The 26,336-nt window shown below is 41.0% G+C and overlaps 1 protein-coding gene across 1 annotated transcript in view; it reads left to right on the forward strand.

Annotated features, from left to right (window-relative positions):
* The window catches only part of galnt9 (polypeptide N-acetylgalactosaminyltransferase 9), a 160,050-nt gene that overhangs the window by 76,454 nt on the left and 57,260 nt on the right, over positions 1–26,336 (forward strand). The window contains exon 5 of the mRNA XM_079815777.1: positions 21,643–21,840. Within this exon, the coding sequence (XP_079671903.1) occupies positions 21,643–21,840 (198 nt within the window). The remainder of the gene's footprint in view (positions 1–21,642; positions 21,841–26,336) is intronic.

The following is a 26,336-nucleotide window of genomic DNA, read 5'->3' on the forward strand; positions in this document are numbered from 1 at the left end:
GCCTATTATTCAGATCAGGTTGCACGGGTTTGGTGATTATGATGGCATTTAATTCCGAGGAATTGAGTGTCATGTTATCCGACTTTGATAAGTTGGATACTTTAATTCTGTCACCCAAGCGTGTTTAACTTGTGAACTGGATATTCGTCTAAGATGGAGCCCTCCTGAAGTTGATGTCGTTCTCGCCGCCTTGTGGCCTGCGGGACACATCAGTTTCAGGCAATTGCTAATCGCAGTGTCCGCTCTAGTGTTGTGGCCCTGTTGAGCTGCTCCCTTAGATGAGGCCCCTGCTGGCCAGCCCCCTCTCCCGGGTAGGAGCGATCGAGGTCGTCTCCCCTGTGGAGTTTTTCGGGAGTCTATGCTGTGTTCCCGCCGTCTAGTACGCTTCGGGCCACATCGTTTCCCCGTGCACGCGTGCTGCACCAGCCGCCTCTAGCAAGACTTGCGGTGGTCCAGCAAACGTGTACGCATACCGAAAATCTTCCTTGATTTCGCCCTGCCGGTTAGCCACTTCAGGGGGTCGGGGAAGAGGCTCGGTTGACACCCGAGACCGGCCTCGAGAGGCTGGTTCCCTTAGCAGAATATCTCGGCGCATGGTTATGCCTCCGAATATATCAGCTTGGGGCCTGCGACTGTAGGAAGGGGCATACAGACTGCAGTCCGGTTACCTTCCCCTGAAGTTCAGTGGGGTGGTCTGGACGGCAGTGGTCCCTGGGCAGGTTCGGGTAATGGAACAGGAAGTTCACTCCCTGTTGGTAAGGAGGCCACAGAATGTGCTCCTCCGCCAGACAGGGAGTCCGGGTTCTACAGCCAGTACTTCATAGTTCCTAAGAGGGATGGCGAGTTGCATCCAACTTTAGACCGGAGGTACTTGAATCGTTCTCTGAGGAGATTCAGATTCAAGATGCTTAGCAATTCCTCCATTGTGATTCAGATCCAGTCTGAGGACTGGTCTGTCACGATGGGTCTGAAGAGGACGCATACTTCCCTGTATCCATCCTTCTGTGTCACAGGAAGTTCCTGAGGTTCGCTTTTTGGGGCAAAGCGTACCAATATCGGGTTCTTCCAGGCGGCCTAGCCCTTTGAGACTCTACACGCAGTAGCGTGTTGACGCCTTCTCAGAGAACTGTGTTCCTGGGAGTCGTATGGGATTCTCTACGTTGTGGGCACAATTGTCTCCCGAACGTATCGAGTCCATACGGGCGGTGGTCTCTAAAATGAAGCTAGGCCACAGCATCACTGTGAAGCAGTTTAAGGTCTGCTGGGGCTCATTGCGGCTGCGTCCAACAGAATATCTCTTGGCCTGCTGCATGAGACCCTTACAGTGGTAGCTGGGAATCAAGGGGTTTTCCTCGGGGGGAAAACCATTCTGTATGATCAGGGTAACGCGCAGATGCCTTCGTTCCCTAGTCATATGAAAGAAACCTTGGTTTCTGTCCCAGGGGCCAGTGTTGGGAGCGTTCTCTTGCCGGTAATCCTTTTCAACAGGCGCCTCCCTCACTGGCTGGGACGTGGTTATGGGAAGTAAACCAGGTGGCTTTCCTTGAGGGGAAATCCATTCTGTATGATGTTTCACCGTATTGTGTGACACTGTTTGGCTTTTTTCTCGAGGGATGAAAACCAATTGTATTATGACGATAAATATAAATATATATAAAATATAATCTGACTTTGAGGAGTTAGATATTTAGCCTATCATTCAGACTATGTTTCACCTTATTGTGGCTGCATTTAATTCTGAGGAATTAAATTAAAATATTATCTGACTTTGAGGAGTTAGATATATTTTTTATTCAGCCTATTATTCAGATCAGGTTGCACGGGTTTGGTGATTATGATGGCATTTAATTCCGAGGAATTGAGTGTCATGTTATCCGACTTTGATAAGTTGGATACTTTAATTCTGTCACCCAAGCGTGTTTAACTTGTGAACTGGATATTCGTCTAAGATGGAGCCCTCCTGAAGTTGATGTCGTTCTCGCCGCCTTGTGGCCTGCGGGACACATCAGTTTCAGGCAATTGCTAATCGCAGTGTCCGCTCTAGTGTTGTGGCCCTGTTGAGCTGCTCCCTTAGATGAGGCCCCTGCTGGCCAGCCCCCTCTCCCGGGTAGGAGCGATCGAGGTCGTCTCCCCTGTGGAGTTTTTCGGGAGTCTATGCTGTGTTCCCGCCGTCTAGTACGCTTCGGGCCACATCGTTTCCCCGTGCACGCGTGCTGCACCAGCCGCCTCTAGCAAGACTTGCGGTGGTCCAGCAAACGTGTACGCATACCGAAAATCTTCCTTGATTTCGCCCTGCCGGTTAGCCACTTCAGGGGGTCGGGGAAGAGGCTCGGTTGACACCCGAGACCGGCCTCGAGAGGCTGGTTCCCTTAGCAGAATATCTCGGCGCATGGTTATGCCTCCGAATATATCAGCTTGGGGCCTGCGACTGTAGGAAGGGGCATACAGACTGCAGTCCGGTTACCTTCCCCTGAAGTTCAGTGGGGTGGTCTGGACGGCAGTGGTCCCTGGGCAGGTTCGGGTAATGGAACAGGAAGTTCACTCCCTGTTGGTAAGGAGGCCACAGAATGTGCTCCTCCGCCAGACAGGGAGTCCGGGTTCTACAGCCAGTACTTCATAGTTCCTAAGAGGGATGGCGAGTTGCATCCAACTTTAGACCGGAGGTACTTGAATCGTTCTCTGAGGAGATTCAGATTCAAGATGCTTAGCAATTCCTCCATTGTGATTCAGATCCAGTCTGAGGACTGGTCTGTCACGATGGGTCTGAAGAGGACGCATACTTCCCTGTATCCATCCTTCTGTGTCACAGGAAGTTCCTGAGGTTCGCTTTTTGGGGCAAAGCGTACCAATATCGGGTTCTTCCAGGCGGCCTAGCCCTTTGAGACTCTACACGCAGTAGCGTGTTGACGCCTTCTCAGAGAACTGTGTTCCTGGGAGTCGTATGGGATTCTCTACGTTGTGGGCACAATTGTCTCCCGAACGTATCGAGTCCATACGGGCGGTGGTCTCTAAAATGAAGCTAGGCCACAGCATCACTGTGAAGCAGTTTAAGGTCTGCTGGGGCTCATTGCGGCTGCGTCCAACAGAATATCTCTTGGCCTGCTGCATGAGACCCTTACAGTGGTAGCTGGGAATCAAGGGGTTTTCCTCGGGGGGAAAACCATTCTGTATGATCAGGGTAACGCGCAGATGCCTTCGTTCCCTAGTCATATGAAAGAAACCTTGGTTTCTGTCCCAGGGGCCAGTGTTGGGAGCGTTCTCTTGCCGGTAATCCTTTTCAACAGGCGCCTCCCTCACTGGCTGGGACGTGGTTATGGGAAGTAAACCAGGTGGCTTTCCTTGAGGGGAAATCCATTCTGTATGATCAGGGTAACACGCAGTGGCCTTCGTTCCCTAGTCATATGGAAGAAACCTTGGTTTCTGTCCCAAGGGCCAGTGTTGGGAGCGTCCTGTTGCCGGAAATCCGTTTCAACAGACGCCTCCCTCACTGGTTGGGGCACGGCAGGGGGGTTTGAGGTTGCGCCCTCTGTGCAGACTGGCGCATCACATCCTCCTGTGGTCCCAAGGGAAACTGTTGTCCATCAGGGCAATGGATGTCCCGGGGGTCCAAAATCAGGGAGCAGACATCCTGCCGAGGCAGGGGCTGAGGCCCGGGGAGTGGCGACTCCACCCAGAGGTGGTGGAGGCCATATGCAAGAGGTTCGGCCCAGTGGAAGTGGATTATTTGCGTCTCGAGAGACGTCCCACTGCCCACTGTGGTTTTTCCTCACGCATCCAGCCTCGCCGGGGTTGGATGCCATGGTTCAGACGTAGCCGAGGCTGTGTCTGTGCGCATTTCCCCCGATTGCTCTGCTTCCGGGAGTCCTGGAGAGGGTCAGGCGACAGGGGGTCAGTCTGCTTCTGGTAGCACCCCGTTGGCCGACTCGAGTTTGGTTCTCGGATATCATAGCTCTGCTAACAGGTCAGCCGTGGGAGATTCCTCTGAGGAGGGATCTCCTATCTCAGGCGGCGGGTACGATATTTTTCCCCCGCGCCGGAGATTTGGAACCTGTGGGTCTGGCCCCTGAGGGGACCAGGTACCTAGAGGCTGGCCTATCGGCGGAGGTGATAGAGACCTTACTCAGTTCCAGGGCTCCGTCTACGAGGAGACTGTACAGCCGGGAGCGTGAGGTGGACCCAGTTAACTGCCCGGTGGCTTCAGTGCTGGAGTTCCTCCAAGATCGCTTCTCTGCAGGGCTTACCCCGTCCACACTCAAGGTGTACGTGGCTGCCATTGCGGCTTTCCACGCTCCTATGGGTGATGGGCCTCTGGGTAGGCACCATCTGGTTGTACAATTCCTCCGTGGGGCTCGGAGGATGAGGCCTGCGGCTCATTCCAGAGTTCCAACCTGGGACCTGGCAGTGGTTCTTGAAGGATTGGCTGAGGCCCCCTTCGAACCATTGGAGTCGGCTGGACCAAAGGACCTGACCCTTAAGGTGGCTTTTCTCCTTGCCATTACCTCTCTTAGGAGAGTGGGAGATCTCCAGGCCTTGGCGGTAACGCCGACCTGCCTGGAGTTTGCCCCGGGAGGAGTAAAAGCCATCTTACACCCTAGGCCGGGCTACGTGCCTATGGTGCCTTCAAGGGTGGTAAGGTCATTGGTCCTGCAGGCATTCCATCCTCCGCCTCACGTGATGGCGGAAGAGGGGAGGCTTCACCTACTCTGCCCGGTTAGGGCCCTTAGAGTTTATCTGGCGAAGTCTGCACAGTGGAGGAGATCGCAACAACTGTTGGTGTGTTTTGGCTCACCTAAGAAGGGATTGCCTACGTCTACTCAGACAATCAGTAATTGGATTGTCCAGGCGATTACCATGGCCTACCAGGTGCGCAGTTTGCCTTCACCTGTGGCCGTGAGGGCTCATTCCACCAGAGGCATGGCCTCTTCGGTGGCCCTTCTTTCTGGGGTCCCCTTGCAGGATATCTGCGAGGCGGCCGGGTGGGCTACCCCACACACTTTTATCAGGTTCTATAGCCTGGATCTCCCTACGACGCCTGGTGCTAGGGTGCTCCAGTCCTAGCTGTGCCCGGTCTCCGGCTTCACACTAGGGCAGGTGCTACCCTTCGGTGTGGCCTAGTGGGTACTCGTTCCCCAAAGCGTCGTTCCGATGCAGTGCGAGTTCCCTCGAAAGGGAACTGCTCGGGTTATGTATATAACCCTTGTTCCCTGAGAAGGGGAACGAGCACTGCATCCCGACGCCACACCTCGGCGCGCCTGGAGCGCATGCTTCAGAGCAATTACTACCGCCATTACGTTCCAGCTTCCCTTTTTATACTTCCGGGTATGCCGTCACAATGACGTCATCACGCACGCCAATCGGATTGGCCTAATTGGCATTCTGGTTTCAGATTCGCTGATGCTAAGGGAGCATCCCCAAAGCGTCGTTCCGATGCAGTGCTCGTTCCCCTTCTCAGGGAACAAGGGTTATATACATAACCCAAGCAGTTTTCCCATACGCAATATGAGAGACCTCTCGAAAGGGAACAACCCAATCGTTGGGTTAGTCCATTTTCAACCCAACTTGGGTTATTTTTAACCAAGCATTTTTTAGAGTGTAGGGTTAGGATGTTTATTAGGGTTAGGTTATAGTATTTATAACTAGCTGTATATAAAAATAATAGTCTAAGGAATGTCCCCATTTAGATAGCAAAGTAAAAGTAAAGTAGGCTTTCAGTTTAATCTTTCAAATTCCTTATACACGATTCTACTGTCCTCTCATGTACAACAGCACCGAAGTCTCTGTGCAACCACAAGATTATTGCTGAAATAGATGTAAATCGTGTACAACAGGCTATTTCTATGCCTTCACCTTTGCTTCAATGGATTTGATAACTGTAGCCATAAATATATTCATAAACAAAGGTGCTGAAACATCCTATTCTTCATATTATGGCAATATAGGATGGCAGAGACTGATAAATGAGATGGATTATGTGGGCCAGAATGTGACCTTGTTGAAGTTGCAGGACTTGGCTGCACTTGCACACACTGGAGAAAAAAACAACTGTGTGTGTGTGTGTGTGTGTGTGTGTGTGTGTGTGTGTGTGTGTGTGTGTGTGTGTGTGTGTGTGTGTGTGTGTGTGTGTGTGTGTGTGTGTGTGTGTGTGTGTGTGTGTGTGACTTACAAATACTATGAGTAAAGTGCTTGTGTGTTTTATCTTACTGTTTAATGTACAAGTGTTTAAAGCAATGTACAAGATGGTTGGGTTGTAGGATGGTTATATGATGTTTATGGCATTTGCTGCTTTGTGCAATTAATATAGTAGTGCTAAAGTTAGTGCGGTGAATATTTTACTTAACTCAGTGTAGTCAACTGGTTACGTTTACTATACTCTTGGTTTGTCTAATGATTGTGGCTGAATCTCAATTTACATAGTTGTATAGCATGTTATTGTGTTTAAATGCATTGTGTGCAGTAAAAGGATCACAGACCCCTTTGTTGCATACTGTAAAGGCTGATTTATACTTATGCGTCAGACCTGCGCCGTAGCCTCTACGCCATGGGCTACGTGTCAGTTTTCATCCTTGTCTGTGTCAACGTGCAGTTACACATGCAGAGGGAGCATGTGTACCCCAAAGGGAGGGGTTCTGGCAGACCAATCAATGCGGTCCGCGTAGAATTGACGCGTTGTTACATTTTTGGAGAGGTGCACGTCAGGGTACGTCGTAGGCTACGCGTGCAACACACAGTTAACGGCGTAGCTATGGCATACACTTGACATAATTGGGCTTAAGTGTTAGTATCAATGTATTGCTTTAATGTTTATAATTACACAATCTTAGGTTTATACATTTAAAATGTTGTTGCCTTTTATTCACTGTCATTTTTTTAAAACTGTAGAACATTTTAGACTAAATGCATGTGTGCGCAATTTAAGACCAATGCACACTGCATTAGATACCAACCTACGGCAACCTACGTTCATACCCTTTTTGGTCTATGTTGCCACTGGTCAACACTTATTTTCACCAATTTTTCAAGTAACTTGTAAAGTAATGCATTACTTTTAATTTTACAACAAAATATCTGAGATACTTTTTAAAATAAGTAACACAAGTTACTTTGTTTTCCCATTTATTGACTGATACCTCTCCTGTCCTCATGTTGAGAGTAATCGGGTGTAAGTGCTGAGGCGTTGTTTGTGCTGTTTAAACATGATGGTTATTGTAGCTCTAGACTAAATGTGAGCAAGCATTTACTCATCTCACTTGCACAAAAACAGATTCAGTATTCCTCAAAATGAATAAAAACAGTTAAATGCAAACTCAAGAATATTACTCAGAGCTAAAATAATAAAAAATAACACATATACTTTATGTATTTAATCTCACTTTATTAACTGTACAGACGTAAATTTGCACTTCCTTCAGCCTGAGGCTTATTCATTTCACTTTTGTTGTGAAAGGGCCTTTACATTTGCTAAAAATAGAAATTTTGCTTTTTTGTTTTGTTTTTTTGTTATTAAAAACAAACAAACAAGCAAGCCCAGCCCAAGTAAGGCAAAAGTAACATAACGCATTACTTTTCATAAAAAGTAACTAATGCAATTAGTAAATTTTTTAAGGACTAACAAAATATTGTACTGCTTTACTTTCCCAAGTAACTTTCGCCAGCACTCTTGAAATGTCTGAGAAGTGATGTACTGTAATTTGGGGATTATCTGCGTTGGTTTTTGTCTAGTTTGGGATGCACTGATCCTAGTCTTGCGTGCTAAATAGGATGTGAATTGGCATTCCGCCTGTGACTGTAACATTTTGCGAAGAGATTTAGATCAGTTTAAATCTACATCTAATGATTTCATAGCACTGAAATGCATTCATGGTGGTTACCATAGTGGTGTTGTGGAGGAGAGATTTCTATAAGATAATATCTTACATGTACCACACAGTTGCTTATTGGTTAGAAAGGCACTCTCAAAAATCAATAAAGCAAAAATCCGATAATTAGTGTCACATACTTTCAAAATAATGATTAATGGGATTCACATTAAAGCCTGACTTTTATTCACTCTGACCTCAGTATCTCAATGAAAACATTAATCAATACACCGCTTTCACTGGACAGATCTTTTCAGGAGCCCACATGAACATTTCAAGCAAACCTCCAAGGATTCATGGCCTTGTTCCTCCAAATGAAAGCCTTTCTGTTTGCCATTCAGTTGCACTATTGAAATGACCTTTCAATTGCTTAATCAATGGTTTCATAAATGTTTACATTATCTCAGGAAGGGAATCTCAGGATAAAAATGATTTCAAATTTGTCATTTAGCTGACAATTATATCCCAAACAATTTACAGTATTATTACATGAACAATGTCAGGCTAAGTGTCTTGCTCAAGGTCACATGATGATAGTTTATAGATTCCCCTTTGTGCAGGGTTTGAACCCACAACCTATTGATTATCAGATCGAATCTTTAACCACTAGGCTATACCACTAACAGTTTTAAAACTGTAGTTCACTAAATGGTTGAATTATTTGTATCTGGAGCCAAATATCTGGTACTGTAGGTCAATACTATTTGTGTAGGCTTAATTTCTGTTAAATTACTTTGTTCTAACTTAGGTTAGAAATCAAGTGTAAAATTTCTAAGAAGCTAATGAAAACACGGGAAAAGAGTGTGAATTAAAAGTGTTCTGTACACTGTAAATGGTGTAGACATACTTTGAAAACGTTTTCACACAGACATTGGGCCTCATTCATGAAACTTTCGTAAATATATGAGAAAATTCGTAGTGATTTGAGCGTAAAACTGACCTTTACGAATTTCTCCTCCGGATTCACAAACGCTTGGTATACCACGGATTCGATAGTTAAACGTGTGCATATTAATGAATTCCAAACATTGGTAAATAGGGCACGCCTGCACGCTCATTCATAATTAGCATAATGAGTTACAGCTACACAAATATTGTGTCCAGGAACACTGTGGAATCTTCTGGACTTCCTTCTCAGGTTTGGCTCCAGTATATTACATAAATGCTTAAGAGACCAATTGCCATTTGCCTAGCAATAAATGTTCAATTATCATGTGTCCACCCAAATGCCTGGTGCTCTTCTGAAAACAGCTCTACAGAATATCCATGGCAGTAATGTGTTATTAGTATCTCATTTTGAAGAATATTACTGAATATAAAAAGGCTGTAACCAGCAATATAAACTTCTCCATTGTTGTTCAGTCATTGTACAAGTAGGATGATTGGTCGGTGTAGTATTTGTCCCTCCCCTACTCCACTGTGATTGGATGGCTGAGTAAAAAGTAACAGTGACGAGCACTGCCTATTACCCATTGAACAGTTCAAAAAAAAAAAAAACACTGAGCAAATCAACACGTGAAATATTATTATCGTACATATTGCATCAAAATGCAATGTCAACAGTTTGCTATTAGAACACAGAACATTTAAATGTTTTACACACCATTTACATGTGGTAGGGAGCAGGTGTACATTTTTTACGTACCAACTAACATTTTGAAAATACAAACATTTTCGTGAATCCAAAAAATGTACATCAGAACGGCTTTTCGAATTGCACAAAAGTGTATTCTGCTCGTGTTTCATGAATGAGGCCCATTACTTGTAAATTTGACAAACAATTAAAAAGAAATTACAGGTAACACGTTAAATTAAACATTAAATTTTGAAGCAGAAAGACTGAAATAGTTTTCTTGTAGAACACTGTAATAATCTTAAGCCCCGTTTCCACCGAAATTACCCGAACAATTTGTACCAGGAACTTTTTTTACAGGAACTTTTTTCCCCCAGACCTGCTACTGTCTGCGCTTCCACTGCGGTCTAAAGTACCGTAAGATTAGGCAAATTAGTCCAGAGACGTGGGACTGGGCGCGACTGCTCCTCCCAGTCAGCGACGGACAGTAATATTTTTTGTGCGATACTGTCTACAACAATAACAAGTATGGAGGAGATTCAAGCAGCGCTGCTTTTGCTGGTTATGTATTGGTTTACTAAAGAGGTCATTAACAAAACGGTGGAAAAGAAACGAGCACTGAAACTAAAGTGTATTCTGAAAGCTCGTAAAGCTAGATTTAAAATAAGACAATGTAGGTTATTATCAGCTATTACGGACATTGACGGTGAGATGGCTGAGACCAACACGCTCCATCGGACAGAAACAGCAAGACTGATATTTACTGAACGCAGAACGAACCTCGCAAAAGACTTTTAAAAATGCCGGTTTAAATAAAATGCTGCGTGAGCTCAACCAATCAGCATGTTCAGCACACAAGTTCAACCCCTGAAAGTTCCTGAACTTTGAAAAAGTACTACCTCTACCTACTACGGTCATTCGGAGGGGGAAATATTTACCCGGAACTTCATTTAGACCCTCCACTTCATTTAGAGTACCACCCCAAAGTTCCTAGTTCCTGGGGAAAGTTCCTGCGGTGGAAACGCGCCTTTAGTTCTCTTTCAGTCAGTACACTACAAGTTTCGGCAGTTACTGACGAAATGGGGGTTTCGCTTAGAAGCCAATCGCCTTTGAGATCTACAAAATGAGCCAATGGCATGAAAATGCCATGGGTCTGCAGAATTTGTATAATGCAACCCTGCCCCACCGCATGGGTATAAAGGGCGTTGCATTGCACACTCGCATTATGTTTCTGCTTCAGAGCCGAGTATTACTTGCCTGAGCTTCTATATCTCTTCAAGACGAGCTTCTCTCCAGAGTGTTGGTGTGACGTGCGGTCCAGCGAGTTCCGCATTCCTGGCCGATCTGTGACCAGACGCAGTGTTTCAGGACCTCAGACCAGCTCTTTGTCTGTTACGGAGGGCAGCAGAAAGGGAAGGCTCTCTCCAAGCAGAGGTTGTCTCACTGGATAGTGGACACCATTGTCCTGGCATATCAGGTTCAGGGCATGCCATGCCCCCTTGGGGTAAGAGCACACTCCACTAGGAGCGTTGCTTCCTCTTGGGCTTTAGCGCATGGCGCCTCGCTGTCAGACATTTGTAGAGCTGCAGGCTGGGCAACACCCAACACATTTGCAAGATTCTATAATCTCTGAGTGGAGCCTGTGTCCTCTCGTGTACTCGCCCCAAATGGGCAGTAACTGGACAGGCTCAGGTGTCATCGCTTGCTGCGCCATTCCACTCCTCGGACTGGATGCGTGCGCATCTCCACTCAGGTGAGCTTCTCAGCAGGCCCTGAGTTCCTCCAGCACAGTTGATGCGGACACCAGAGTGCATGCCCGATTGGTCAGCCCTTGTGTTCCTCGTGTTTGAAATTTTTCCACCTGCGGCTGGATACCCCAGTGTGTTCCGTATGCAGTCCCTACGGGGGTCATATGTGTATTCTTAAGCCCTCTTAAGCATTGTGTTGCATTTCTCCACGTGGGATATGCTTCCCAGTGTACCTTGGTATTGGCATTGAGCCCAGTCCCTCGTTTGTGGAAGACAGCCGTCGTGGCGAGATTGATATTGGGACCTCCATTTCATCAGTAACTGACGTAACTTGTAGTGTACTGACTGAAAGGGAATGTTACGTCCCCATGCCACTATCGCTGTACCGCTGGAACGGCCAGGCGCTCATGCCTCAGCTCTTCAGCAGGTAAACATAATGTGAGTGTGCAATGCAACGCCCTTTATACCCACGCGGTGGGGCGAGGTTGCATTATGCAAATTCCGCAGACCCATGGCATTTTCATGCCATTGGCTTGTTTTGTTGATCTCAAAGGCGATTGGCTTCTAAGCGAAACCCCCATTTCGTCAGTAACTGACGTAAGGTCTTCGTTCCCTTCCTTCAGGGAAGGAGGGTTACATACGTAACCGAGACTTTTATTTACAACTTTGACAATCTGTGTGATTGGTATGTACTGCTCCGAGACTTGGGTTGAAGATCCAAATGCATCTTTATTGAGTGTAATCCATAAAACAGGCATAAGGTCAAAACCACAGAGCAAACCATCCAAAAGTCCAAGGCACAGGCAAACAGGGAAATCCAGGGAGATTGGCTGAAGATGGAAACCAAAAGTAGCGCTCAGAAATTCAGTATAATACAAACAAGACTTTGCAACGAGTGAAAGAACACACAGGGCTATATTGTCAAACATAAACGAGATAATTACAAACAGGTGGCAGTGATCAGACCAGTCCAGGCAATGGGTTATGGGAAATGTAGTTGATGAAGCAGTAAAGGAGACGGAAGGTGTGCCCTCTGGTCATCATGGGCACTCCAGCTGGCAGGTGTAACAGTGATATTGGTAAAATGTCATTATGCTTTTGTTTGTGCCCTTTTTGATGTGATATTCTCAGAACTAAAGACAGGTGCAGTTTTCTGTTAGCTTGCATGCACCATTGAAGACTTTCTAGAGCTGCTTTACATAATTGTTGATTCACCTTTTACCACACTAATCTACTGGAACTTGATGAAGAACTCCAGATGAAACATTTGAAGTGATTAAAACTAATGAAGTATGAGAGATGAGCATTTCTGAAGTCAGTCATTTGGAAGTACAAACACAGTAGGCTACTTGCAAAATGAAGCTAAAAGCTCGCAGTGAGAGGTTCACGGCCAGACCTCCACTACAGAACCAATGATATTCATGCCATTGACTTTCAGCGTATTCATACTCAGCATAGCCAGTTAGTTCAGGTTATATTTGATTCCTATACACATATTTTCCATCCACTGTAAAACAATCAAATAAATAAATAGGCTGTGGACTATTTTAGCATGCTTAAGGCCTAAGGTTTGGTCATTTTTATTTTTTATTTTGGACATACACAGTGTTGCCAAAATAATAATAATTATGTAATAATAAGTCTTTTCTGAATATTAAGCAGATAGTCGGAAATGTGTGTGATTATTTTGACACCAATCTAAATTTTGAATATCAGTTGGGTTTTGAGTTTTAATGATACTGAGAAGCTTATTCATGCTTTTATTTCATACCGTCTTTATTATTGCAATGCTTTGTTTTCTTCTATATCATATTATACTTTATTGCGTTTACAATTAGTACAGAATGCATGTGGCCAGACTATTGACACAAACAAAGTTATTGAATCATATTACACCTGTTTTAGCTTTTTTATATACTTGTTCATTTTAGGGTTGATTTTAAGATTTTATTGTTAACATACAAAGGATTTAAATGGTTTTGCACCTATGTACACTATATTGCCCAAAGTTTTGGGACGTCTGCCTTTACATGCACATGAACTTTAATTCCATCCCATTCTTAATCTGTAGGGTTTAATAGAGTTGGCCCACCCTTTGCAGCTACAACAGCTTCAACTCTTCTGGGAAGGCTTTCCACAAGGTTTGGGAGTGTGTTTATGGGAATTTGTGACCATTCTTCCAGAAGCGTATTAAAACTAGTAAAACTAAAGAAGAGAGAGCATTTGCAGTTAGGGCTCCAAAGTTATGGAATAGTTTGCCAGTGGATATTAGACTTGCTGAATGTGTGTCTTTTTTTAAATGACGTTTGAATGTCGAGGTTTGATATTTTATATTTTTATTACATTTTGTTTGTTCATATATTGTGTATAGCTCTTCATTAATGTATTTTTTAATGATTGTGTTCTTATATTGTGTAAAGCACTTTAAAGCAGCTTTAAAATATGTATATAATATATTTATAATATATATATAAATAAAATGTAAATGTATTCACACACCTTAAGTCACACTTAAAAATCTCTGCATTTCATTGCATCAGAAACAGTACAAAACAGCTACAAAAATCTATCTGTCTGTCTGTCTATCTGTCTGTCGATTGATCGTTCTGTCTATCGTTCTTTCTATCATCTTTCTCATGTATTTTTATTTTGGTAACTTTATGTGTTTGTGAGATCGACCCATCATATTAGCCAGACCAAGCGGCAGTTTGGACCAGCTGATAATCAAATGTCTGGATAAGTAAAACTAGTAATTCAGACTTAAATTATGTTCAAACTTCAAACATTAGTCAAGGTCTTTGCTGATTTCATATTATAGAGAAATACTGTTAATCCATATTTAAAAGATTTATCAGGAGAGTGGGCTTAGTCTCTGTCCAGGAAATCACCAATTAGCGCGATGTGATTTGAATATACCTTGATGTTGAAGGAATTAATACATATTTAGTTGTATCGGCTTATTGGAAAATGAAATTAATCATTTATCATATTTGGTGAGTGATTAATCATTCTGTTTATAGTTAATTAATATGGATAATACTTCAAGTGGCCAATTTTTTACGTAATGTAATGAGTTTACTTTCTAAATTGATCTTATGTATTTTTAGAGCATGGTATTATAAAGTTAGCACACAGATACTGTGAGAATGATGGACTTGCTCTTGGCAACATTTTGTAAATATTTAGGAGGGAAAAAAGTAAAACATTTAACAGGATGAGGCTAGCATAGCTTTACCGTGACAGGCTGCAACATGTCCAAAGGCAATAAATCTATCCCAGCTCTGAGCTGCTCAACAGATCCATAATGTGCTTAAAAACAGCATGTAAAAAATTAAATCCTCCATCCTAAAAAAAGCTTTGGGGAACATTTTGGCCTAGACTAACCTTTTTAACCAGGCACTATTCCCAGCACACTAAGCAGACACAAGCAGTCCATGGGATCTTCGCAATGAATGAGGCAAGATTTCATTTTCTGATAGAGGCACATGAGAGAAACTTTCCTAATTCTGGATATGTCTCACAGGAGTTTCATCAGTTGTGGAGAATGGAGGGCTAATCTCTAAGGACTGTGTTACTGGCTATCTGTAAAGGGAGGAAGACAGGGAAGATAGGAGGACTTACCTCCATAAGATGACATGCCAAGTCAAGCACAGTGGGTGATAGAGATCCGTTTACTCTGTAAATTGTCCGAGACTGTGCACGGGGTAGAGCTTTATTGTTTCGACTAAGAGTATAAGTGATTTATGATGTACCCCATGGACCTTAGTCAAGGTAGACGCCATATTTAATTTGACATGAATGAAAACGTGGCTGTGAGAGATAGACATATGGGTTGCGGGATTGTCGTGTTTTAAGGTCTCAGGTTGCGTCAAAATGTTCAGTATTTGATCACTGAACAGACTGTACATCTATTTCTCACCCTTTGTTTTACCAGTGTTTTTTAGCGTTATTTACTATTATATTATTTATTAATATTTTTTTGCTTTTATTTTTTTATTTAGCTTTCAAATTTTAAGATTTCTCAATTTGTTATGTGCTTTTGTCCTTTTTGTAATATATATAAATGTAATATAAAACAATGTTGTTATATGTTATATGTTTAGGTAGTACGCAAACTTAATTATTAAAACTTTTAAATATTTTTTTCAGCTAATATTTATATTTTATATTTTATTTCATTTCAACTTTCTGTTTTCTGTTACCAAAACCAATGTTAATAGTTTTAGATAACAATAACAACACTGGGTAGAACATATACTGTGAGGTGAGAACGTTTGAGACTGAGAATGCTTCTGTGTAATGTCTAGTGTTTTGTTTCAGGTTCATGTTCACTGTCATGTGTTCCTGGTTTGTCATGTGATTCCATTGTTCCCTCATGTGATCATGTCATGTGCTTCCCTAGTCTCTTGTGTCATGAGGTGTGTTTGACACTAGGCTTGTTCAACTTCACCCAGCGATGCGCAGACCGATCGGCGGCTGACTTGAAGCAGTGCATGCCGGTTAGAAATTTTGTCCGACTTGAGGCAGCGCCGACGCCACGTGACAGTGACGTATGTCAACAAAGTGCCGCGAGAGCGATTCGAGAGCAGCCGGCGAATACAGCCGGTGCAGTTTCTCGAGAGCGACTGCATGAGGCTGCACGGGCTCTGATGACGACACAGCCGTTCCACCGCATGACAGCGATCACGTGTGTTTTGTGTTTATTCTAGAACCTTCAGCTCCAAAAATGCGCACAAATCTGTTTTTTATAACAGTAAAACCTCCTTTCATGTAGTCGCAATGTTATATTGTCATGTTTATCAAAATATAACTGATTAAAAACATAGACCCCACTTCATTGGTAGTGTAGGCTTAAATGTTGAACTTTATCCTTGTACAAACACACGCTGTATTAAGCAGTGCATAAAGTATTACATGACAATAATGTCTCTGAAACATCTGTGTATTGCCAAATATTGCATTTATTTCACTTCAGCTGATAAAGTGTGCAAACACAGCACGAGCGTCACTGCGGGAAGCAGAAAGTGTCCGACTTCACGTCTGTGTTTGCAGCTCCTCCCCGCCTGCACGCGGCTACTCTCACCGATCAGTTGCATCCAGCCGCAGCCGATGTCGAACACACCTATCGGCTGAAGCTGGATGCAACCGATCGGCGAGAGTAGCCGCGTGCAGGCGGGGAGGAGCTGCAAACGGAGACGTGAAGTCAGACACTTTCTGCTTCCCGCAGTGATGCTCTCGTCGTGTTTGCATACTTTATCACAGCTGAAGTGAAATAAATGCAATATTTGTCAAATACACAGATGTTTCAGAGACATTTTCATTCAATACTTTATGTTGGCTATACTGCTTAATACAGCGTCTGTTTGTACTAGAATAAAGTTCAACATATAAACCTACACTATCAATGAAGTGGGGTCTACGTTTTTTATCAGATTTATTTTGATAACCATGACAATATAACATTGTGACTACATGAAAAGAGGTTTTACCGTTATAAAAAAAATATTTGTGAGCATTATAATGGAACTGAAGGTTTTAGAATTAACACGGACCACATGTGCTCGCTGTCATGGGTGAATCCGGCCAATCGTGGAACAGCTATGTCGTCATGCAGAGCTCGTGCAGTCGCTCTCGCAAAGCTGCACAAAATGCACCAGCTGGCTACAGTCGAATCCCTCTCGCGGCACTTTGTTGACATACGTCACAGTCACGTGGTGTCGGCTCCGCCTCCGCCTCAAGTCGGACAAAATTTCTAACCCGCATGCACTGCTTCAGGCCAGCCTCCAATCGGTCTGTGCAGCGCTGTATCAAATCGAACAAGCCTATTTTCTGATTGGTTGTTTTAGTCATGTGTTCTCAGTTCAGTTCTGTCATTGGTTCATTGTCTTGATTGTTCACAGGTGTGTCTTGTTTAGTCATTAGTCTTTGTGTATTTAAGCCCTCATGTTTGCCATGTGTCCTTGTTGAGTATTGTTCCCTGTAAATCACTGTTGGTGAGTTCTCTGTTTCTAGTCAAGTCAAGTCAAGTCAAGTCAAGTAAAGCCTTTTTTTATTTTGTATCTGTTCACGCTGTTTAAATAAAACTGCACATGGGTTCATAAAACTTGCCACCAGTGGACCTTTCATTACATTCTGTTTTTAATTTTTCACATTTAATACATAAATATTATCAGCATAACAATTTGAGTGAAAAGTTGATCTGAAAAAAAAAAAAATTATATTATATAAATGATAATGTTATAAAATGGTAAAAAAAATTCCCGAAATATGTACTTTTATATTCTTTGTTTATTTTAATGTTTACATTACATTTCGAATCCCAGATTCCTGGAGACATTTTGGACTCCACTGTGTGTCTGCTGTAAGATTCATCCAGAGTTGGATTTTGTCTGAAACATAATATACATTTTAAGGGCCCTATAATACACCTGGCGCAATGCGACACCATGCGCGACAAATGTTTTTTGCTAGTTAGCATTTTCACATCCACCGCCACGTTGTCTAAATAGCAAATGCACTCGTGCCCATCTCTTCACCCATGTGTGTGCTGGTCTGAAAACTAGGTGTGGCCATGCTTATTGTTGGCGTGTTGCTATTTTGAGGTAACTGAAAACGACTGCGCTATTGACCAACAAAAACCTGCTCTTAAGTCAGTAGCGCAGTATTTTTTGTGTTATTTAAAGGGCGCGCTAGTAATATGCGCCTATGTGAGAGTGCTCAATATGCGTACACAGGGACGCACAGCAGCACACAAACATTTTTAAATATGAAAAATAAAAGGATTCCTCTCTGGAGAAGCGTTCAGTCTTTTCGCTTTCAAATGTAAATAGCGAATCCACCATGGTGCAAGCGCAACGGACTTTTAAAGGGAATGAGAGATGAGACTCTGATTGGTTTAGTTCATGTTATGCCCAAAACACACCCATGACTCATTAAGAGACTAGGTACAACCCTTTAGGTCCATGCGCCTGGCATGCCGACCGTTTTTTCCATCGTTAAATTAGCAAAAGTAGATTCGGAAACACCCTAAGTGCACCTGTGTCATCCGCTCAGACCGTTAAAATAGCGCCCAAAGTGTACATGAAGGAATGAAGAAAAAATAATAATAAATAAATCTGACACTTAAAATGTGGCATTGAGGCTTCTTAATTGTATATGGTTGTCAGTCTAAGGCGAAGACTATTTTTTTTTCTTATTTATTATTTCTGATTTCATGTCTGGCATTTTCATCTATTTTGGAAAGATCCTGTGGGTAATGAAAGAACTGATCACTGTTGCCCTTCTGCACACCCCGTCTTGTATACCAAAGAGAGTCCCTTTTGTAATTAATCCTAGCAATTACTGGCAGCTGTGTTAGTATAAGGACAGGGTTTTTAAAATTGGACTTTCATCTTATGGGAGGCAATGCAGCATAATTTTTGCTAAATTCTGTCTATAGTCTATATGTTTTTCTTCTTCTCCTTCTGTCTCTTGTGGCACTTGATATGTTTGTTTTGAGTTGAGCCTTATGTAGCTCTCTGGTGTGTGCCATGGTACTGTGATACTGTAAGGTTATATTTTGATGATTTTTTCCCCCCTCTTTCTTTTGTTTTTGTTCTCTTTGGTGACATCCTGGAGTGAACGGAACGTGGGCTGTAACATTTCCTTTCATAACAATTTTTTTTGACAGATATATTCCTACTTGCATTCAGTGGTTATGCATATTAGCACTCAGTGATAACATAAGACTATAAAATAGGATGATAAAATCAGGGAAAGCTGATGTGCTTGGTTAATTTGAATGTCATGTTTCCACATTAGCATATTTAATATATTGCTATTAGCTTTGTAAAAATTGTAATGTATCACACTGGAATTTTTTTTCTCTCAACTAAACCATTTCTTACCATCTCAGCTCACTATGGATACTCTACTAAGCAAATTATCAGATTAGATAGATTATCAGATTGTTTTTCAACAGCACAATATATGATAACCAATAGAGTCGACTACACGTTGTGAATCTTATCTGCACACCACAGGTTTTTTTATAGCCCAGAGTGGGCTCCTTTGGGATCTAACATGTAGCTAGTCCAGGTTATGACGCCAGCGGCCCAAGGACAGAGAAGATGAATAGATGGATTCGCAAGAGGGATGGTTTATCGTGCAAGGTTAGCATTTTAGTACATCCTCGCATTCCCCACATGTGCTGTGTCGTGCTCATTGAGGACCAAGCTTTCATGAAAGATCAAAAATTATGGATGTAAATATGTGCAGCCTGTACCCCAATTGTCAGTTGGAACCAGACTTGGCCTGGAGGCTACTTAAGTTCAAATCTGGCTTGTGACATTTTCCAATCCCATCCTCATTTTTCTACCCATCATGTCCTGTCTCACTCAAAAAAATATATATGAATAAAAACCCCCAAAGTGTTATATGTTATTATACTGTATATATTATGTTTTCTTTCTGTCTGGGTGTATATACACTACCAGTCAAAGCTTTAGAGTCTTAATTAAGAAATTGATACTTTAATTCAAAAAAGGAAGCCTTAAATTTGTAAAATTAATAAAAATAAATGAATGTCACAAAAAAATCAATTTTAAAGGTGCACTATGTAACTATAAAACAAAACTGCATGCATTTTGCAGAAGAACATTGTTTTGGTTGTGCTTTAGCTCTGCGTGACTATGCAGACAAATATGGTTCCTTGTCATAACTAAAAAAAAAAAAAAGAGACCTCTCATAAAACATTCACTAGCAGGCTTACATGTCCCATGATATGGATGTTTTATTATTTTATAATGTTTCCTTAGGTGTACTTATGTTGTTAGTATGATTTTTACATCATTAAATGTCATAATTTACAGATAAACTGCATTTTTTATCCTGATTTTAGCCCTCTGGCTTGAATGCTCTGTTTGAAGGATCTGAAGCTGACTAGCTGAAGATGTTACTGTAGCTATAACCATTAATAGACACGGTACATCCTTGAAAATAAATTCCAGTACAGAGCTAGAACAACCATAATGAATTGACCCTGCACAATAGATAATAGCCAGAGCAACTTTTCTCTATTTACGGATATGACGTGACATGCATTGGTGGGTAACATGTACACAATTTCCAATGAAAACCATCTAACCTGGTCTAAAATATAAATTCTTAAAATAGGCTTACCATAGTAAATCAGGGTAAGACAAAAACACATTTTGAAAGAAGGATTGGTGATAAATAAATAAATTTTGAACAAAACAATTTTACATTTTGTGTTTATTATTTGATTAAAGTCTATTGACGTTCAACGGTTCCCGGCTCCTTCTTCCATATCAATGAACTTCATTACAGATACCAATATGCAGCCCTTTTAAAACACTTTTTTTTTTCTTGTTAATTGGACACATGCATTAAGAAGCTTCTCAGCAGGCTATTTTTTTTGAAAGCCCTACTCCCATCCCTATTAAAACTCATGTCTCCATGTTGATCATTACCTTAATGTGATTGAGCTTTTTTTAAGGATGACCTCGAAAAAAGACGAAGGACAGGACACCAAAGTAGGAGATATGTGAGGATGTAAAACTAAGAAATAGTAGGCCTACATTCAGAAGACAAAGAGTGACAGTGTACAAAAATGATTTGTGAGGTGGTGAAGAAGGTACAAAAAGGACATTGATGGGAGGGACTGAAAGTTTATGCAGGTTTTCTTGTTAGTCTTGTGTTTGCTTCTTCTGAAAATGTCAATATGTGATGATTACGCTGTCAGGCTTGATTGTTCTCCTTTTAAACCAACACCAGTTTTGATAATGGAAAACAAGCTTATTTCCAAAAATGACAGAATCAATTTTCTACCCAAGATTATTCTTGGAAACAGCCACATGATTTTAAAGTAAACACAGAAGTTGTATACTAAATGAATGAATTGAACGAGAAAGTAGCGTTTAATTTGTTTTGGTTATTTACAATGTCAGCTGACTATGGAGGCATCTGAGGCAAATTGTATTACTTTTCACAATTTCACTGAGGCGCAGTGTAAAATGTGAATATAACACCTTGTCAACAACTTTAATTATTCATCAAAAGAAAAAGAAACATCGAAAAGGATATCTCATTAAATATTTGTTTTAATTTGGTATTCTTATGACATGCAAAATTTGATTTGTGTGGACAATATGGATGAAATCTGAGAAGATTTATACAGGCAAGTGTTATTGTTTCTCAGTTTCTCAGTCGTAGAATGTAGGTTCCCCCATCAGTCCGGCTTTCAACCTCTGGTATAGGCGTTTTGGAGAACATTTTAAGAAAATGTTGTATGAATATTTTACATTGACATCCTAACACTTGCTTTTATTTCTGTTGCTTTGTGTAGCAGGAATATAACAACCCCTATTTGTACTGGAAGTAAGAAAAGCTCAATATGTCTCAACTCACTCTCTCGCTCTCTCTCTCTCTTATTCTTCTTTCTTTCTGATCTCTATCACTTATTCAGGGCTGAGCCTATCCTCACCAGAGTGAAAGAAGATCACACTAGGATAATCCTCCCTGCGATAGATAATATCAAGTACAACACCTTTGAGGTGCAGCAATACGCTAATGCAGCTCATGGCTACAACTGGGGCCTCTGGTGCATGTACATCATCCCGCCGCAGGATTGGCTGGACAAAGGAGATGAGACTGCCCCCATCAGGTAAGGGCATCCAGTGGTCCACTCCATAATGCATGAGGACATTCTCTGAAATATAAATGACCAGGGATATAAGAGATTAATATTTTAGAAGTGATAAGGTGGCGTTAGCTTCCTGCATGTGCAATAAATGTATTAATGTTTTCGTTTCCCTGAAGCATTTGTTAGTGTTATTTCATAGAGTGTAGAAAAAAATTCAGTCAACACTCTAGGATTGCACGTCATACCAGTACTAAAAAAGTACCATGGTTTACCACAGTTTGAGGTCATTATTTTGGATTTTTTTTGGTGTCTAAACTGGATGACAATGTGATGCTGCTTAGAATCATGGGTATGTTTTGACCCAGGGAATGGCTGAACTAATGAAATGTATACCTCGAATGCTTTGGATAAAAGCGTTTGCCAAATATGTAGATAAATGTAAATATCAATGTCAAATGTGTGTGCCAGGTATAAATGTAAATGTAATGTAACTATTTTAATGTGATTCGACATTTATCTAATCACATATGTGAAATAATTTGGACTCATGTTGGACTTGGAGTTTAATTATAATCAAAGCTCTACAAGTATGAAATATATTTTTGTTCAAATATTACCTATATATGGTGGCCCCCAAAAAGTATTTGGATGCTTAAACTACAATTAAAGGGTTAGTTCACCCAAAAATGACAATTCTGTCATTAATCTGTCAACCTTATGTCGTTCCAAACCCACAAGACCTTCATTCATCTTCGGAACACAAATTAAGATATTTTTGATGAAATCAGAGAGCTTTCTGAACCATCCATAGGCAGCAACATCATTGCAAGGTTCAGAAAGGTAGTAGAGACATCATTAAAATAGTCCATGTGACTACAGTGATTCAAACTTAATTTTATGAAGTGACAAGAATACTTTTTGTGCGCAAAAAACTCTCTCTAGAAAAAAGCTCTAGCATCATTATTTATTTGCATATGACTCTAATGCAAATTCCGACATTTTTAAGTGTCCAAATACTTTTTGGGTTCACTGTACCGTATGCAAGTAAAATGATTTCAGATGGTGTAAACATGTTAACTACAATTAGTATTCCTACCAAGGTGCTCATATACCAAGGTATAATTTTGATGTCGCTCAGCCCAGCCCATGCTGCAATTCTCAAATCATGAGCCTCTACTGTGAGATACTCATTTTATGCTTAAAACCAACTTGGTGAAATGAGCTTTGTTACAGCTCAGTCCTAAACCCCCGAAAGCAATGGATATACCCAGCCAGAAGAGAGTGGACTTTTTCATTTCGTATGAAATCTGGTCAAGGTCACTATTGTGTGAGAGTATCAGGACAGCTGAAATCCCATTCATTATTCATGCCTCTGACTGATAGCTATTTGGAGAGAGAAACTAGGCCTGTAGCCCAGTATTACTGGAGCTGATTCCCGTGATGCCTCATATTGGTTACTGAAAAGTTATTATTATTTTTTTTTCTTTTCTCCAGGAATATCTAATATCCTAAGAGCTTTTGATTTGCAGAGCCAGGGCGATCTCATTCGTTTTTATAGCTATTCCTACCTAACATACATATAACACATTTTTTGTATCTAGCACATTGCATCTTAAACATATTTTTTTAAATGTATATTAAACTTTAGAGACACAAATCTTGTAAGAATGCCACCAGGTGAAATGTGTTCGTAAGTGTAATTATTAAAGAGAACCTATTGTGCTTTTGTACATTTTCAACTTTCTTGAGTGTGTAATGTTGCTGTTTGAGCATGAAAAAGGTCTGCAAAGTCACAAAGCACAAAGTCTACTCCAAAGGGAGTTATTCTCTATATCAGTAAGCACTGTTTCTGAACTCCCTAAAAATTCCCTTGATTGTTGCCGACCAATCAGAACGCATTATGCTTTTCGGAAGGAGGGGCCTCAAAGAGACCAGAACTAAACATAGCGTTACTTGATAGACTGGGTAGAGAGGTGCTGCAACAATGTAAAATATGTGGAAAATAATGTGTTTTGAACATCCAAGCTTAGGAACCTAATTTAGTAGACACCAAGAACAAAATAAAGACTTTGAAAAAGAGCATATAATATGGCATTTTTAAAGTAAAGGCATATTTACTCTCACTTATTATACATACAATGAAATAAACCTATATTTTTGAGCATTTCTACATCTCTTGATTATTGAGTTTTTCCAAACTAATTTAGATGAATATGATTAATCTCTCAAGATCGATTTCCACTATACTTCACTACTCAATAAAAAAAAAAACATGTATATATGACCTGAGGTAACAATATAAGTTAAATCTTTCAACAAAATCTCATTACAGAAAAAGGCAGCATTCATCGTCCATGTGGCCCTTTTCTAAAGTGCTGATATTGACAGGTTAAAAATGGCCGCCCACGGCCCTGCAGTGTGTCAATGTGGTGCGCTATTGGAAATCATTCCAGCTCCACTTCTCTCAAGCTCTCGGTATATCCACTGCAGCTCAGCTAGCCTGTGGCTATTCAGCACTGAGGATCCCAAGACTCATAGCACACTGCAGCAGGGTTTATTTAAATGATTCATGTTTACTGTTAAATGAAGGACAGTCCGGTTCAAATGTCTGTAAATAAGCAATTAGTCGCTCTAAGGGGATAAACGCCATGACTGCTTATGATATTCCACAAAGACATTTTCCAGAAGGACCACCTTTGGCTAGGCTGTGCACATGAAGTGCTTATGAAAATGCATACAAGTGCTTATGAATTTCACTAGGTTTTGTTGTTTTAGAGCATTGAATCACAATGTACTTAATTGGGCTTTCTGGCATTGATCAACAGAAAAAGATCCTCTACTCTTGAAATGAAGACAAATTTCTATAAAGTCATCTAAAATAATCAATGATTTAATTCACTAGGAGCACTCTGATAGAAAATTTGAGTTATAGTGGTAACACTTTACAAGAAGGTTGAACCCTAAACCAAACCTTAACTCTATAGTAAGTACGTGTGGTAACATTTCATTTTACAGTGTCCTTGTTACATGTTATATGTAACAAGGACACTGATCCAACCCCTAATCCTACTCTAACCCTAGAGTAAGTACATGCAGTTAATTATTATTACTCAGTACTTAAATATATAATTACACTGTAACAATAACACCTTATTAAAAAAAAGTGTAACCCAAGTTAATTAATATTACTCTGTGCTTATTTGAGTAAGTACAATGTAACGTCACCTTAAAATAAAGTGTAACCGAACGATTTATTGAATTGATTTTTAATGGGCCTGAGCTACATGAAATAATAGTTGACTATGTTGACAATGTTGACTAATGGGATCTTATTGTAAAGTTATAGTTTTACATTCAGTGTCTACTTCTGCTCTTTTTTTTCTTTTTCTTTTTTTACTTTGAAAGAAATTAAAATGATACTTTTTCTCACAAACATGATTTCCACATTTTTAAGCTAAATTAAGGTGCAATATTTTCTATTCGGTAATATGAAATTAAAGACCAGCCGAGATATGAAAAATAAAGTGTTATTAATTTGGATAGAACAAATGTAAACCAATAGACTACTGCAAGACACATTTTCCAAAATGACTTACATTGCATTAAAGGTATTTTTTATTTAATCAGTTCATGCATTCCCTAAATACGGAGCCACTAAAGGCACACAGTGGTGAAAAAAATTAAATGGGAGGAAAAAATATGTTTTGAAACATTTGCCTTTGCTCACAAAATTCTGCATTGAATTTTCCTTCACCATGTCCCTTTAGGGGCTCCATACCTGAGAATTGAACCCATTCAAGCACAGACAACTGGTTCTAAAGTGTGAGCTTTAAGCACATCACATCGCACCCGGAACGTTGTCTTCGCTGCACAACTTTGTAAAGAGTTTGTCAGACAAAAGAAAATTTTTCTGTTCAGTGACAATGGGTCGAATGAAATCCTTTGTGGTTCAGTGTTGTTAGAAAATAAAACATAAAACATTCCAAGAATGTGTAAATTTTTATAGGCACTGTACTTGACTGCAAATGCAAAATAAAGGAATAAATGTGTGAATCCGCATTGTCAAAACACACCACATACCAGACTTTTGCAATGAAAACATTTCTTTTGAAACTATCTGCTCTTTGCAAAAGTATCTGTATAGTGGTTATGATTTACTCTGGGGTAAAAAAAAAACACAATTAAATCAATAGCGATATAATGAAAATGTTTCCTAGTATCACTATTGATTTAATTGCTTTCTCTCTTCACTCGAAAATTAATTATGTTTTTTGAGGAAAACATTCCAGGATTTTTCTCCACATAATGCACTTGAATGGCAACCAACGGGTTGAAGGTCCAAATCAATGCACTTTCAAAGGGCTTCAGAAGCTCTGCACGATCCCAGACGAGGAATAGAGTCTTATCTAGCGAAAAAAATACATTATATACTTTTTAACCACAAATGCGTGACTTCGGTGTTGTGCTTCTTCACGACGTATGGCGTCATCACGTCGGAAAGGTCACGTCCATGATGT

The sequence above is a fragment of the Gobio gobio genome (assembly GCF_949357685.1).
Source record: "Gobio gobio genome assembly, chromosome: 4".
NCBI lineage: Eukaryota > Metazoa > Chordata > Actinopteri > Cypriniformes > Gobionidae > Gobio > Gobio gobio.